This window comes from Geotrypetes seraphini, chromosome 2 (genome assembly GCF_902459505.1).
Source record: "Geotrypetes seraphini chromosome 2, aGeoSer1.1, whole genome shotgun sequence".
Classification (NCBI taxonomy): domain Eukaryota; kingdom Metazoa; phylum Chordata; class Amphibia; order Gymnophiona; family Dermophiidae; genus Geotrypetes; species Geotrypetes seraphini.
In genome coordinates, this window is record NC_047085.1 from 502997407 (window position 1) to 503012192 (window position 14786).

The following is a 14786-nucleotide window of genomic DNA, read 5'->3' on the forward strand; positions in this document are numbered from 1 at the left end:
ATTTGCACCAGAGGGGGAGGATTTTTGTTCTGTCTAGGGACTTTATAAACAATTGAGGGGCTTGGTGCCTTGTAATGATGTTATGACTTGATCTGTTTATATCAATATCCGGGGTATTTTAGCCTTAAACCAATGTTCTTGGTTACGTGAATGCTATTGGGTGCTATTGAGAAGTTACTACACCCAATGTCAATTATATTAGAGTGGGACATACTCTGATCTTTGTATTAAGTGTGTGTGTGTGCGTGGGGGGGCTCGCAATACAATAAAACATATTGGAAACATATAGTGGGCTTTATGCGGAGACTCCTTCTTACCCCAGTAGTGGGAACGGTCTCCCAGCTGGTTTTGGATGTTCCGAGAGCTTTTGGATCTTTGTCTGCTGCTCAAACTTTGTTGTTTAGGAAAATGTGTTTGGTGGCACGGAAATGCATATTGCAATCTTGGACATCCATTGATGTGCCTGCTTATTGGCACTGGCGTGCTTTATTGCATCAGTTGGCCAGCTGGGAGGCTAGAGATGTCCGTGGGAGGTGGAAGGGGAAGAAACTGTATTTGAAAATCTGGGGCCCTTATTTGGAACAGTTACATCTTAGGGGTAGAAGTGCTATTAATGAGCTTTATTTACTGGTAGGGCGCATTTAGGGGAGATTTCTGGGGTTCCTGTGTATTTTGGGATGGTCGGGGTACTCCTGGTGGGGGGGGGGTCTGGAGGAGGGATGGGGGGTTTGATTGAAGGTCTGGTTGTTGCTTTGTATATTGTAAAACTAGATGACTTTGTTGTGTTGTCATGCTTTGTGTATTCTGGTCATCAATAAAAATTGTTTGAACGTAAAAACCTTCAGCAGAAAAGGAAGCCTCACAATCCACCAGAGAATCCACTCAGGAATCAAACCATATATATGCACTGAGTGTGGAAAAAGCTTCATGACTAAAGGAAGCCTCACAATCCACCAGAGAATCCACACAGGAATCAAACCATATACCTGTACTGAGTGTGGTAAAAGCTTCACTGTGAAAAATACGCTCAAAATCCACCAGAGAATCCACACAGGAATCAAACCATACACCTGTACTGAGTGTGGTAAAAGCATCACAAGAAAACAAGAGCTCAAAATCCACCAGAGAATTCATTCAGGAATGAAACCTTATACATGTGCTTCAATCAAAAGTTATATCTAACAAAACATCAAAAAAATCCACACAGGATTGTTTATGAAGTTTCACGTTCAAATTTCTTTATTTTTTGATGTACCATTTATCATACAGGTATCTAAACAGTTAACAATAAAATAGAATCTAAAAATTAAAAAAATAAAAACATGGCTAAACTAAAAGTAGGGAAGCACTTACACATTGATGATGTGATACGAAAGGGAAACAATGGGGAAAGGAAAATTATTAAATACATCGAAATGGAAAATAATAATCAAGGGAGGGAAAGGGAAGTGCATTTGGGTAGAGGGGTCACTTCAAAAGAAGCGTTTGGATTGTCAAAGAAGTTCTGCAAAAGAGAAACAATAGTTGTGGAAATCAGAGTTTACAAGGTTTAGGCGTCTTTAAAAAGGAAGGTTTTGAGTTTGATTTGAAATGCATATAAAGAGTTTTCTAAACGAAGGTCGGCAGGAAGGGCATTCCACAGGGTGGGGGCTGTCATAGAGAAGATGGAATGTAGTATCGTAGAAGAGTTTTCTTATTGAGGGGATGGTGAATAGATTTTGATTACTACCGTGTTTCCCCGATGATAAGACAGGGCCATCAAATAAGACAGCCCCCCCTTTTTAGAAAAAATTGTAAAATAAGGCACCCCCCCCCGCAAATAAGCCACCCACCGATACCTGCGCTTACCCGAATCGGGTGGTACGGTGGGTGACTCCGTGTGGTCCCTCCGTCTACCGCGGGGGTCGGCAACCCGCGGCTCCAGAGCCGCATGCGGCTCTTTTCCACCTTTGCCGTGGCTCCGGTAGTGTGTCACGCAGGTGTGCATCTTACAAGTCCGGCGTCGCGGCGGGAAATAGCCATGCTGAGTGAGCTCAGCACGTACACAGATGAAAGCCTTGCTTGCTGATTGGTCCGGCGGCCATGCCGCCGGACCAATCAGCAAGCAAGGCTTTCATCTGTGTAGTGCTGAGCTCACTCAGCATGGCTATTTCCCGTCGCGACGCCGGACTTGTAAGATGCACGCCTGAAAAAGAAATCATCCTGGCCGGGGTCGGTGTCATGCTCCGGAGATCTACAGCCTTCCTATCTCCCTCTCCCTTCTACCTGCTTCCGGCCACATCCCCTGCTCCGCGGCTCTCTTCGGCAACTCAGCAGCAGTGATCGACACAAGCTTCTGACGTCGGGGCCTACCCTCTGCGAGTCCCGCTTGTTTCAACTTCCTTTTTCCACAAAGGCGGGACTCGTAGAGGGAAGGCCTCGATGTCGGCAGCTTGTCTTGATCACCGCTGCTGACAAGTTGCTGAAGAGAGCCGCGGAGCAGGGGGGTGTTGCCAGGTGCAGGTAGAAGGGAGAGGGCCAGATGCAGGACTCGTGAGTGAGGGAGGAGAAGAGAGAGAGAGAGGGGAGGGAAACAAAAGGAAATATTTCATACTGGGCTGGGCCGGAGTGGAGGGAGGGTGGAAAGATTCTAGCTACAGGGTGCAGTAACAAAGGAAAAGGGGGGGAAAGCTGAAAATGGAGATAGTGACACAAAGAAGAGAAAGGGTAAGCAGGACCTACTGAATAAGGATAGAGATACAGAGGGGACATGAAAGGGTAAATAAGGCATCCCCCCGAAAATAAGCCCTAGAGCATATTTTGGCCTTCCAAAAAAAATAAGACAGTGTCTTACCATCGGGGAAACACGGTAGATCGAAGAGCCCTATAAGATGCATACGGAATTAGAAGTTTGTCAATGAAAGCTGGTTGGTGGGAATGCTTTGTTTTGAAGGCAAGTAGTAGTATTTTATAGGTAAGATGATGTGTGATGGGCAGCCAGTGATGCGTGATGAATACTCAGTGTGGTAAAAGCTCCAGTTAATAAGAAGACGTCACTGACCAACGGAGAATCTACGATTCCCACTGCAGCTTATTGTGATTCTGGGCAAGTCACTTAACCCTCCTTTTACCCCAGGTACCTAATGAGTACCTCTTGTGACAGGGCTGGGGCCTGCTTAGCGCGCCAGAGACCCAGCTTCCACCACGGGCGCATGGACCAGCGCTCCCTGAAGAGCCACAAGGTAATGGCAAGGGATGAAAGAAGTAATGCAGTTCACACAATCTCAGTAACTGTTCAAACATTTACTGTATTTTTCGCACTATAAGACACACCTGACCATAAGAAGCACCCTAGATTTAGAGGAGGAAAACAAGAAAAAAACCATTCTGAACCAAATTGTATAATAATATATTACAAGCTCTGCACCCAGCCCCCATCACTCCCTGCCAGGCTCTGCATCCAACCCCACAGTCTTTGCCAGGCTTTGCACCCTGTCCCCCCTCCCCTCTACATCATTTTGCTAACTGAAATCTATTTAAAATACACATGATGTTGGATTTTACAAAGGCTACTGAGGTCTATCCTGTATAGTAAAAATAGATGAAAGAACTTGTCTTACTGGAATATTTGATGGAGTACTGAGCTTCTCCTGGGTGGAGGGAGGGGAAGGAGCAAGGCAGGGGCTGCTACTGACTTGGCCTTTAGCTGTAGAGGCTGAAAGAGGGAAAGAAAGATCTGCAGGAGTCCAAGTCAGAATCAGTCCCAAGATTCAAGCACGGTCTCCCCACAGATCAGATCCGAGCGAGCACCAATCGCAAGCCAGGCACGGTCTCCCCCGAGCTGGATCAGAGCCAGAGTCTTGACGCAGTTTCCTCCGATCTGGATCCTCTCTCTGAAACCGATCCGGAGTCAGGGGTCATCTCCTCAGGATCGGAGCACTGCCTCTCCCTCCCCAATGAGTGAATCGTGGGGCGCTGTGGGCCAGTCCTGGCTATTTCCTGATTGTTTGCCACTTCCTGATTGTAGTGGTCACTGGACGGCTGCCTTCTCATTATATTGGGGCCAGGCTCTTGCCTGGGCCCGTGCCACTTCCTGAATGGCTGCCCTAAGTTCTCATGGGAACTGACGGCAGCCATGAAAGAAATGACACAGGCCCAGGCAGGATCACACTTGTGTGCCACTGGCCCCGCCATAATAAGGCAGCCGTCCAGCAACCACCACAATTTAAAGGTATCGGCAGGGGCTGGTGGTGGTATATTTGCTCCATAAGATGCACCCTTATTTCCACCCACTTTTGGGGGGGAAAAAGTGTGTCTTAAGGAGCGAAAAATATGGTATTTTCCCAGTTCCACTTTCACTGGGATGACCATTTGGCCTCTTAGGCCAGTTCCTTATTTAGGGTTCAAATCACAGTCCACTTTTGAAACCCCCTTAAACTGTTTGGCAGGATGCAAAAATACTCAGCTGCTTCTTTGTCTCAGCCTATAGTTGATGGAACCAATGTTCCTTTTCCACTGGGCATCAGGGCCGGACCTGTGGCTGCCTTGTTCTGACTTCTGTTCTTCCTTTATACTTGTTAAAACTGCTAGGCTCTGGTTAGACACTGAGGGGCCCATAATCAAAAAACATAGAGGTCCAAAAAGCATCCTAAATCAGCACTTGGATTTCCTAATCACCAGGACGTCCAAGTGCCGATAAGCAGAATTGGTTTTCTGTATGTCTAGCAAGGTGTTCCAGTCTCTGTACTTTCAGAGCATGTAATGTGCGTGGTGGAGGCTTGCTATGGGCAGGCTTTGGACAGTCTCCCACTCCCCCAGTGCTCCCCCTTCCACCACAGAAAAATGAGAACAAAAAGGTACATACCTGTCTGTAAAACAGCAGCATCTGGTATGGGGAAGCCTAGCAGAGGTACACAATGGTGTCTTAAGTAGCTTGGTGGGTGGGCTAATGAACCATAGAGAGGAGGACCCAGGCCCATAAACCACTCTAACCTCTACATTTATGGTAGAAAATGTGAGCCCCACAAAATCCTACTCTACTGCAATATAAGTGTCACCTGCAGCCATAAGGGCTATTGGGGTTGTAGACAGGTGGGTAGAGTGGTTTTTGGGGGGCTCACCATAACCTATAAGGGAGTTCTGGTGAGATGTTTATCTGGTACTCTTTTTGTGAAGTTCGCAGCATGCCCTCTAAGATGCCCCACTTCTCTGTTGCCATGTCTGGGTGGCCAGTCCATTACAGAACTGACCACTTCCACGTCCAAATGGTCTTGTTCTGGGCATTTGGCACTTGGACAAAATTTTGTTTGAAAATGTGGTATAAAGATGGTCTGGGCATCCAAATCGACAAGTTAAAAAGTGATAAATCACCTGGACCGGATGGTATACATCACAGGGTACTAAAAGAACTCAAACTTTAAATTGCTGACCTGTTGTTAGTGATCTATAACCTGTTGCTAAAATCGCCTGTAATACCTGAAGATTGGAGAATGGCCAACGCTACACCGATTTTTTTTAAAAGGGTTCCAGGGGAGATCTGGGAAATTACAGACTGGTAAGCTTGACTTCAGTGCTGGGCAAAATGGTGGAAACAATTATAAAAAATAAAATCTCTGACCTCTGTTCCATCCTAAATCTTTCTGCTTTAACCCTCTCTGTTGTGTCAGAGAGTGGTGGAAAACTGGAACGCTCTTCCAGAGTCTGTCGTAGGGGAGAGCACCCTCCAGGGATTCAAGACAGGGTTGGACAGCTTCCTGCTAAACAAGAAATGCGCTTGTAGGGCTAGTCTCAGGGTACTGGTCTTTGACCTGGGGGCTGCCACATGAGCGGACTGCTGGGCACGATGGACCACTGGTTTGACCCAACAGCGGCAATTCTTATGTTCTTATGTTTTGCCAACAATTGTATTTCTTTCCCTTCTTTTTCCCTCTCGTAGCATATGCCCTTGCATCTAGTCTAAATTGTATGTACTGTATAGTTCCTCGTAAGTTGTAATTTTAATTTTGTACATCGCTTAGAATTTTGATTAAGCGATTAATGAAATTTTTAAGAAACTTGAACACGTAGACGAACATGATTTAATGAGACAGCCGAGGGAGATCTTGCCTCACCAATTTGCTTGAGTTCTTTGAAGGTGTGAATAAACATGTGGATAAAGGTGAGCCGGTTAATGTAGTGTATCTAAATTTTCAGAAAGCTTTTGATAAAGTTCCTCACGAGAAAATTAAAGAGTCGTGGGATAGGTGGCAAAGTTCAGTTGTGGATTAGTTGTGGATTGGTTATCGAATAGAAAACAGAGGGTAGGGTTAAATGGTCATTTCTCTCAATGGAGGAGAGTAAACAGTGGAGTGCCACAGGGGTCTATACTGAGACTGGTGCTATTTAACTTTTTATAAATGATCTGGAAATTGGAACGACGAGTGAGGTGATTCAATTTGCAGATGACCCTAAACTGTTCAAAGTTAAAACGCATGCAGATTGTGAAAAATTGCAGGCAGAAATTGGAAAGGAATAGGAAATTGGAAGTCTGGGCGTCCAAGTGGCAGATGAAATTTACTGTAGGCAAATGCAAAGTGATGCACATTGGGACAAATAACCCAAATCACAGCTACCAGATGCTAGGGTCCACCTTGGGGGTTAGCACCCGAGAAAAGGATCTGGGTGTCATCGTAGACAATACGATGAAACCTTGGCCAAAAAAGCAAACAAGATGCTAGGAATTATTAAAAAAGGGATGGTTAACAAGACTAAGACTGTTATAATGCCCCTATGTAGCTCCATGGTGCGACCTCATCTGGAGTATTGCGTTCAATTCTGGTCTCCTTATCTCAAGAAAGATATAGTGGCGCTAGAAAAGTTTCAAAGAAGAGCGACCAAGATGATAAAGGGGATGGAACGCCTCTCGTATGAGAAAAGACTAAAAAGGTTAGGGCTTTTCAGCTTGGAAAAGAGACGGCTGAGGGGAGATAGGATTGAAGTCTACAAAATCCTGAGTGGAGTAGAACCAGGTACAGACTATGTACTGAATACCTGATGTAGCAATATACCACTAATCTCCATCACAATTAATGGGACAACCTATTCCACGCCACTGGTAATCACTGACTCAATGGACATCCCAGATTTTATTTCATATGCTGGTCATCCACTCCCTCTTGGCAAGGGACATGAGACATTGCACAAGCTGCTGAACTTTACAAGACTCCATGCCTATATTGAACAACTTAAGACAACCTCCAAAGAAGGTTGAAAATGGACAGATAGCAGTCACAAACTGTTGAAACTTTGCTACAAGATGCTCAAGTCTCTGGGAACTTTCCTTTGGGTATTCGCCTACTGCTGATCATGTCTTAAGTGTTCTTATTCACCCTATCATTATCTTAACTGGTGTACAGATTTTACTATGTATTATTATGATTTTCCTATGCTGCAAAATGAAACACACGTACATCTCTTAACAAAGCATGACCTACAAATTACCATCTACTTTTTAAGATAGTTACAAATGATTTTCCAGTATCTATCTGTGTCACCGTACTAATTTTGCACTATTTACTGCACTGCACATCAAGGTCAGACATAGTATATGGTCTCGTCCCATATCTTTATACCCCACTCATGGCATCCTGGTACCTTAAGGCTTAAACTTCCTGAGAAATCTGCCTGCATCCCTTATACAGTGTTCATTCTCTCTAAGACAGGTGAGCAAATTGATATCCCCAGCCCAGTAGGAGCTGCCCGACCTAAGACATGAGGTCTGCACTCATAATGGGACTTGTTTATCTCCATTGCCATGGAGACAGACTGTGCAGGACGAGGGGACCTGCTGATATTAGCAGAATATATATTACTAGTCTTTAGGCCCATTACATTAACGGGTGCTAGAATAGATGTGTGTCTTTGTGTTTATTTTTTTCATTTTCTCTCCTTGGCTGCTTTCTGTCTATCTTTCTTTCTATCTCTCTTCCTACTGCTCTGTCTTTCTTTCTGTGTCTCTTTCCTTGACTGTCCAGCCCTTCTCCCTTACATTAACGGGTGCTAGAAATATATATTTGTCTGTCTTTCTTTCTTTATTTCTGTCTCTTTCTGCCACTGTCTTTCTTTATTTCTGTCTCTCTCCCTGCCCCAGTCTCCTTCTTTTCTTTCTGTTTCCCTCCCTCCCACTATCTGTCTCTCTCCCTGCCCCCTATGCAGCAGCATTTCTCTCCCCCCCTCCACTTCCCTGTGCAGTAACTACATCAGCATTCTTTCCCCCTTCATTTCCCTGTGCTGCAGCATTTCCCTCCCACCCTGTGCAGCATTTTCCTCCCCCCCCCCACACACACTTCCCTGTGGTCTCTCTGTCTGTTTTTGTTTTGGTATTTGTCTCTTTGCCTGCTGTATGTGTGTTTGTTTGTTTTCTGTGTGTGTTTGTGTGTGTTGGTTGGCAGGTTAACTTGCTTCCCAGTAGCGGTAGCAGCAATTTGGCCGGCCCCCCCTCTCCTCTGCTCCCCCTTCTCCCTCGCGGGTCAGTGAGGCTTCCTTCGCTCTCTCTAGCGCATGCGCACTCGTGAGAGCCGGGTGAGGAAGGCCGCCGCAGCCTCGCGGCTTGCCCCAGCTGTGTAATTTCATGTTTTAGTTGAAAGCCACCGCCGCAGCTCCTCTCTCGATCCCCGCATACACACTCTATAGCAGTGGTGTCAAATGTTGGTCCTCGAGGGCCACAATCCAGTCGGGTTTTCAGGATTTTCCCAATGAATATGCATGAGATCTATTTGCATGCACTGCTTTCCTTGTATGCTGATAGGGCTCATGCATATTCATTGGGGAAATCCTAAAAACCCAAATGGATTGCGGCCCTCGACCGACATTTGACACCCTTGTTCTATAGCAGGGGTAGGGAACTCCGGTCCTCGAGAGCCGTATTCCAGTCTGGTTTTCAGGATTTCCCCAATGAATATGCATGAGATCTATTTGCATGCACTGCTTTCAATACATATTCATTGAGGAAATCCTGAAAACCCGACTGGAATATGGCTCTCGAGGACCGGAGTTCCCTACCCCTGCTCTATAGCAGTGATTCCCAACCCTGTCCTGGAGGAACATCAGGCCAATCGGGTTTTCAGGCTAGCCCTAATGAATATGCATGAGAGAGATTTGCATATGATGGAAGTGATAGGCATGCAAATTTGCTTCATGCATATTCATTAGGGCTAGCCTGAAAACCCAATTGGCCTGGTGTTCCTCCAGGACAGGGTTGGGAACCACTGCTCTATAGGATACATACCCACAGCCCTCTTCAGCCACTTTTTTTCCTTATGCACACCAGAAGCGAAGAAATAGCTCTGACATCTCTCTGCTAAGCATTGTACCTTTATAATAATAAGCTGCTTTTCTATACAAAAATATACTTTCTGTACCACCTAGTTGTCTCATTATTTTATTTTTCACTGCTTCTGAGGTCAGAACTCAGGACCCAGAATAAATAGACAAAGAAAAAAACCCCCACAAGATTATACACCACATCTAGAGCACTAATTGATCAGATTTGTCTGACAAGACCTACCTCTAGTAAATCAATTTCACCTCGGGTCCGGTAATCCACTGGATTCCAGAAATGTCACTATTCTCTGTTTAAAAGGGTTTCCATTAATTTACTTACCACAGAAGTCAGACCTGCTTCTTCCTTCCACTTTTGTGGAGAGGGACCACAGGTTCATAGACAATGGCGCAAAAGACAAAGGCGCGCCCAGACAATTGAGCGCAGCATGGAGGCGCGCGCCGCTCAAACTTACTGTTTTTAGGGGCTCCGACGGGGGGTTTTGTTGGGGAAACCCCCCCAACTTTACTTAATAGACATCGCGCCGGCGTTATGGGGGGTTGTAACCCTCCACATTTTAATGTAAACTTAACTGTTTCCCTAAAAACAGGGAAAAAGTGAAGTTTTCAGTAAAATGTGGGGGGTTACAACCCCCCAAACCCCCCCCAACGCGGCACGATGTCTATTAAGTAAAGTGGGGGGTTCCACCCCACGCCCCCCCCCCCCGTCGGAGCCCTAAAAACAGTAAGTTTGAGCGGCGCGTGCCTCCGCACTGCACTCAATTGTCTGGGCGCGCCTTTGTCCCAGCGCGCTTTTGACCTGACACCGGGACCACATCTGCCCTTCTCCAGTCTTCCGGTACCATTCCTGATTCTAGAGAAGCATCGAAAATGTTGGCCAGAGTTTCCGCCAGAGCTTCCCTAAGTTCCTTCAGCACCCTTGGATGTACTTTGTCCACTTTTAGTTTAACTCGCTCCTCAAAACACACAATCCTCTGAAAATCGATCAGGGTCTACCACACCTCCATCCCTATTTGTAAGTTGAGCAGATGTTTTCAGAATAGTATTTAACCAGCAATGCTAGCATGTATGTACACAGGAACACATGAAAGCAAACATATGCTAAGTGTAACCCTGTCTCACACTCTTTGGGCACCGGCTAGCTCCTCATGTCAGGTACCTGTGACTAGAATCTACAAAACAAGAATTGTTTTCAAGCTGGGCATAGGTCAAGGCCGGGCTAAATCCCAGTAGGCCAAAGGATAACTTTCTCTGGGATCTAATCGCTTCACACAGTCTGTCACTTGGTTGGAATAAATCACGCTGAGATTGATGAAAAATTCATAACTTGAAGTTTACTTGAAGATCTGAGCTGCAGTTTCAAACTTTCAAGTTATTTACAAGGAAAGTATTTAAATCTAATTTTCAGTCATATTCCAATTCACAAGTCCTTTACATTGAAAAGGACTTGTGGTAGGCCCTGATCGACTCTCAGAGGATTGTGTGTTTTGAGGGTTCCCAACCCTGTCCTGGAGGACCACCAGGCCAGTCGGGTTTTCAGGATAGCCCTAATGAATATGCATGAGAGAGATCTGCATTTAATGGAGGTACCAGGCATGCAAATCTGCTCCTTGCATATTCATTAGGGCTATCCTGAAAACCCGACTGGCCTGGTGGTCCACTTCTTAAACCCGGACAAGGGCCGGGACATAAGCAAAAAGAAAGGCCGCAGCCAATCGAGGCCACGCGGCCACGACAACCCGGGAGCCGAAAAAACTGCGAAACAATGCTAAAACAAGAAAACAAGCAGGAACAAAAAGCGCACAGCGACTCCGATAAAAATAACAAAGCCGCGGTGCTAGAAGGCATGTTGGAACGGAGTGACCAAGAACAGGACTTTCTGGCTCCGCGGAAACTTTAGAACCGAAGACCACGAGGAGGGGATGCGCCCTCTAGTGGAGCAAACTTGAATCTTCAATCAAGTTTGCTTGAAAAGCTGTCCGCGTTGGGGCTCCGTAGATGACGTCACCCACATGTCCAAGAATATGCTGCCTGCTTGTCCTGGGATAAACCACTGCTTTCCATCAATCACTCTCCGTGTTCCCAATTTCTTATTCAATAGAAACTTAGAAACATGATGGTATTCTCCTGCTGAGCCACTGTGGGACTCACCCTCTTTCCTCAGCCTGGACCATTCTTTCTTCCCGTCTAGCAATTCCACCTGAAGTTTTATTCCTACAGGCAGTTGATCACTCCAGGAGTCTCCCTCAGTTCTTGGGCTCTGGTGGGAGATCAGGATAACCAAAAGGTGTGCTTCTGTTCCACATATACTTATTCATTCCATTTTCTATACCACTCTCCCACGGGAGCTCAGAATGGTTTCTATTCATTTATTCATGTACCTAAGCATTTTTTCCCCCGTCTGTCCTGGTGAGCTCACGATCTGTCTAACATACCTGGGGCAATGGAGGGATTGAGTGACTTGCCCAGGGGCACAAGGAGCAGTGCGGGTTTGAACCCACAACCTCAGAGGGCTGAGGCTGTAGCTTTAACCACTGCGCCACTCTCCCCTCCCTCTCAGATCATGGTCTTGCAACTCCACCCACTTAAACTCTCTGTATTGCGGGACAAGATCCCGCTTAGGCCTAAATGCCAAGGGGAATACCTGTCCTGTTCAAGGTTGTGGCACATAGTCCTAAGTGCCTCCCCCAAAGCACACTGCGATTTCTTCAGGTTTAAACCAAAAAAACACTTTTATTGGTGAACACACTTCACTAGTCAGGACTGGCAAAAAAGGTAGCACGAGCGGTATTGCAAGTTAGCTCAACCAGTCACTTCTTATAGCAAGCAAAGTTCACAGGTCTTATGCACCCTGGAACCCGATTCAGGGTGTCACTTCCACCCTCAGCTCAAGGTAGGAGTCCTCCGTGTCCAACACATTTTTACTGTTCTTTAGCACAGAAAAGGTAAAACAGTCAGTAAAGGCACAAACAGTCTGTCCCAAACATTTCCCAAAAAAACAAAAGTACAAATTTCTTCTGGCTGCTGTCAGCCTGCAAAACATGCACAGTAGAGAATGACACGGTAACAAAATTCATCACCGTTCCCGTCCCCGCAGATAACCGCGGGAAACCATCTTCATGTCATTCTTTAAGGAGAGAGAGAAGAATCAGAGTATGAATGGCCACAACCACTGACCCGCAAGCTTTGCTTTGAAGAATGCTGGTGTAGAAGGACTGAGGTTGAAACAGACACTACAGAATGACAGTCTCTGGTATCCAGAGCAGATATTGTGATGTCATAATGCCTCATTCCACCAGTGCCTAAGAGCCAATCACATCAGTGATGTCACAATGGCTTCATTATCCTTGGCTCACATAAGAATCAGAGTATAATTGGGCACAACCACTGACCCGCAAGCTTTGCTTTGAAGAATGCTGATGTAGAAGGACTGAGGTTGAAATAGACACTAGAAAATGACATGGGATTATTTCCCGCGGTTATCCGCGGGGACGGGGACGGTGATGAATTTTGTCACCGTGTCATTCTCTAATGCACAGTTTGTCCATAGGGTTTAACCCCTCCCTCCTTTTTAAAATTTTTATTGATTTTCAAACTTCGACAGTACAATACAATTAATTGAACATAAAAAACGCACTATTAACTACACAATCCATAAAACAATCATTTTCTCCCACCCTCCTCCCCTTTCTTCTTTTTACATCTGTAGCACAAACTCAGGCTCTTGCTGGTGCACTGCTCAGGAAGAACCAGGGTTCCTAAGCCGGCTGGAGGGTTTGCCTGTTCCAGAGAGGCATTTGGCTGCCTTCCCCAAATCACAAGCTTTCGTTCCGCTTCCAAACTCAGCAGTAGCTTGGTGGAAAAAAAACCCCACCCCGCAAAACAAAACAGACTGCACTGAACTTCCAAGCATAAACACAAAAATGCTGTTTCTCCACATAGCTCATAGAGTGGCTTGCCGCACCTCCACTTAAGGCTGCCTGGAGAAACTCAAAACACAAGGCAAGAAAAAAAAGAGAGAGAGAAAAAACACCTCTCAAAAATGAAAAGTAATTGCACGGCTTTGTAGCCCTACTCACACACCATAGGTTCCGCAGCAAGGTCTGGTAGTTTATTTATTTATTTATTTATTTAGATTTTTATCCCGTCCTCCCAATAGCTCAGAACGGTTTACAAATGAACATACACAGTGCGGAGTAACTAGACATATAAGTGGTACAACAGGTTTAGTGATTGGATTTATAGTTTTTGGAGAGAATTAAATACAGGGAGATTAAGCAGAGAGAGAGAAGGGGGAAATACAGTAGTTTAATTTAAGGAGAGTTATAAGCGTATAGGTGCAATTTGTTAGTGGATAGAGTAAGAGAGGGTCATACTGGAATTTCGGGAAGGAGATAGGAGAGTGGAGGGTGGGGCCTAAGGGGGGGAGAGACAGAGGAGATCTTTAATTGAAGAGGAGGGTCTTTACCGATTTACGGAATGCTAATAATGAGTTCTGTTGTCTAAGTTGGGGGGGAAGTTGGTTCCAGAGGTGTGGAATGAAGTGGCTGTAGGATCGTTTGTGGGCAGTTTCTGTGAGCAGGGATCTTCCGGGGGGGGACGCATAGGCGTATCTCTGACTTTGAGCGGAGGGTGCGAGTGGGGTTGTAGATGGGAAGTTTGGATTTTATGTAGGAGGGGGTGGTGGAGTAGATACTCTTGTGGGCAATTGTCAGGGCTTTGAAAGTACAGCGTTGGCTCATTGGGAGCCAGTGTTCAGCATGGAGTGCCGGGGAGATGGAATCGCGGTAGTTGAGGTTGTGTAGGAGACGGATGGCTGCATTTTGGACCCGTTGGAGGCGTTCAGACTCCTAGGTACAGTCCATGGGACAAGCTCCATCCAATTCCTCTGTAGCAGAATCTGCTGCTTCTTCCATATCCCAGTCGGTTCCGCAGGGGGACTGCTCCTCTCAGAAATAATCCACTGCCTGGAGGAGGTAGGCCACCTATTTTTTTCTATCTTTTACCCAGTTTTTAATCCATAAAAGGACACTACCTCCTATCCCATGACATTCTAATATCTTCAGGAGTCTTTCATGAGGTACTTTGTCAAATGCTTTTTGAAAATCCAGATACACAATATCAACCAACTCAACTTTATCCACATGTTTATACACCACAGGTTTAAAGAAATGTCAGCATCAGAAGCCAATTGGCTTCTGAGACTATTCTTTAAAAATAAAGAGAAAAAGTTTCTTGATTTAAAAATACAGATGTTCCCAGACTTGGCAAGAGATACACAAAGACGTAGAAAGGAGTTTCTATTATTAAAACCTGGTGTTTTGGCTCTAGGGGGAACATTTTATCTTCGTCATCCCTGCAAGTGTATAGTTCATTACAATTCTCAGAAATATGTTTTCTTTGAGCCCAACCAGCTAACGGCCTTCCTCTCCTTGTCCCGCCTGGAGAAGGGGTAAGAAAGAGGGCTTCAATAAATTAGACGCCTGAAT

At 45.6% G+C, this 14786-nt stretch overlaps 1 protein-coding gene across 1 annotated transcript; it reads left to right on the forward strand.

Moving 5' to 3' along the window:
- Nucleotides 1-748: 748 nt before the first annotated feature.
- On the forward strand, nucleotides 749-1274 carry LOC117354509 (zinc finger protein 32-like). Its single transcript, XM_033932176.1, has one exon. It carries the CDS (start codon nucleotides 772-774, stop codon nucleotides 1180-1182), a length of 411 nt encoding a protein of 136 aa, XP_033788067.1. The 5' UTR covers nucleotides 749-771; the 3' UTR covers nucleotides 1183-1274.
- The last annotated feature ends 13512 nt before the right edge of the window (nucleotides 1275-14786 follow it).

Excerpts from the sequence above, each read along its gene's own strand:
- LOC117354509 (XM_033932176.1), top strand. The coding sequence starts at position 772 with ATGACTTTGTTGTGTTGTCATGCTTTGTGTATTCTGGTCATCAATAAA.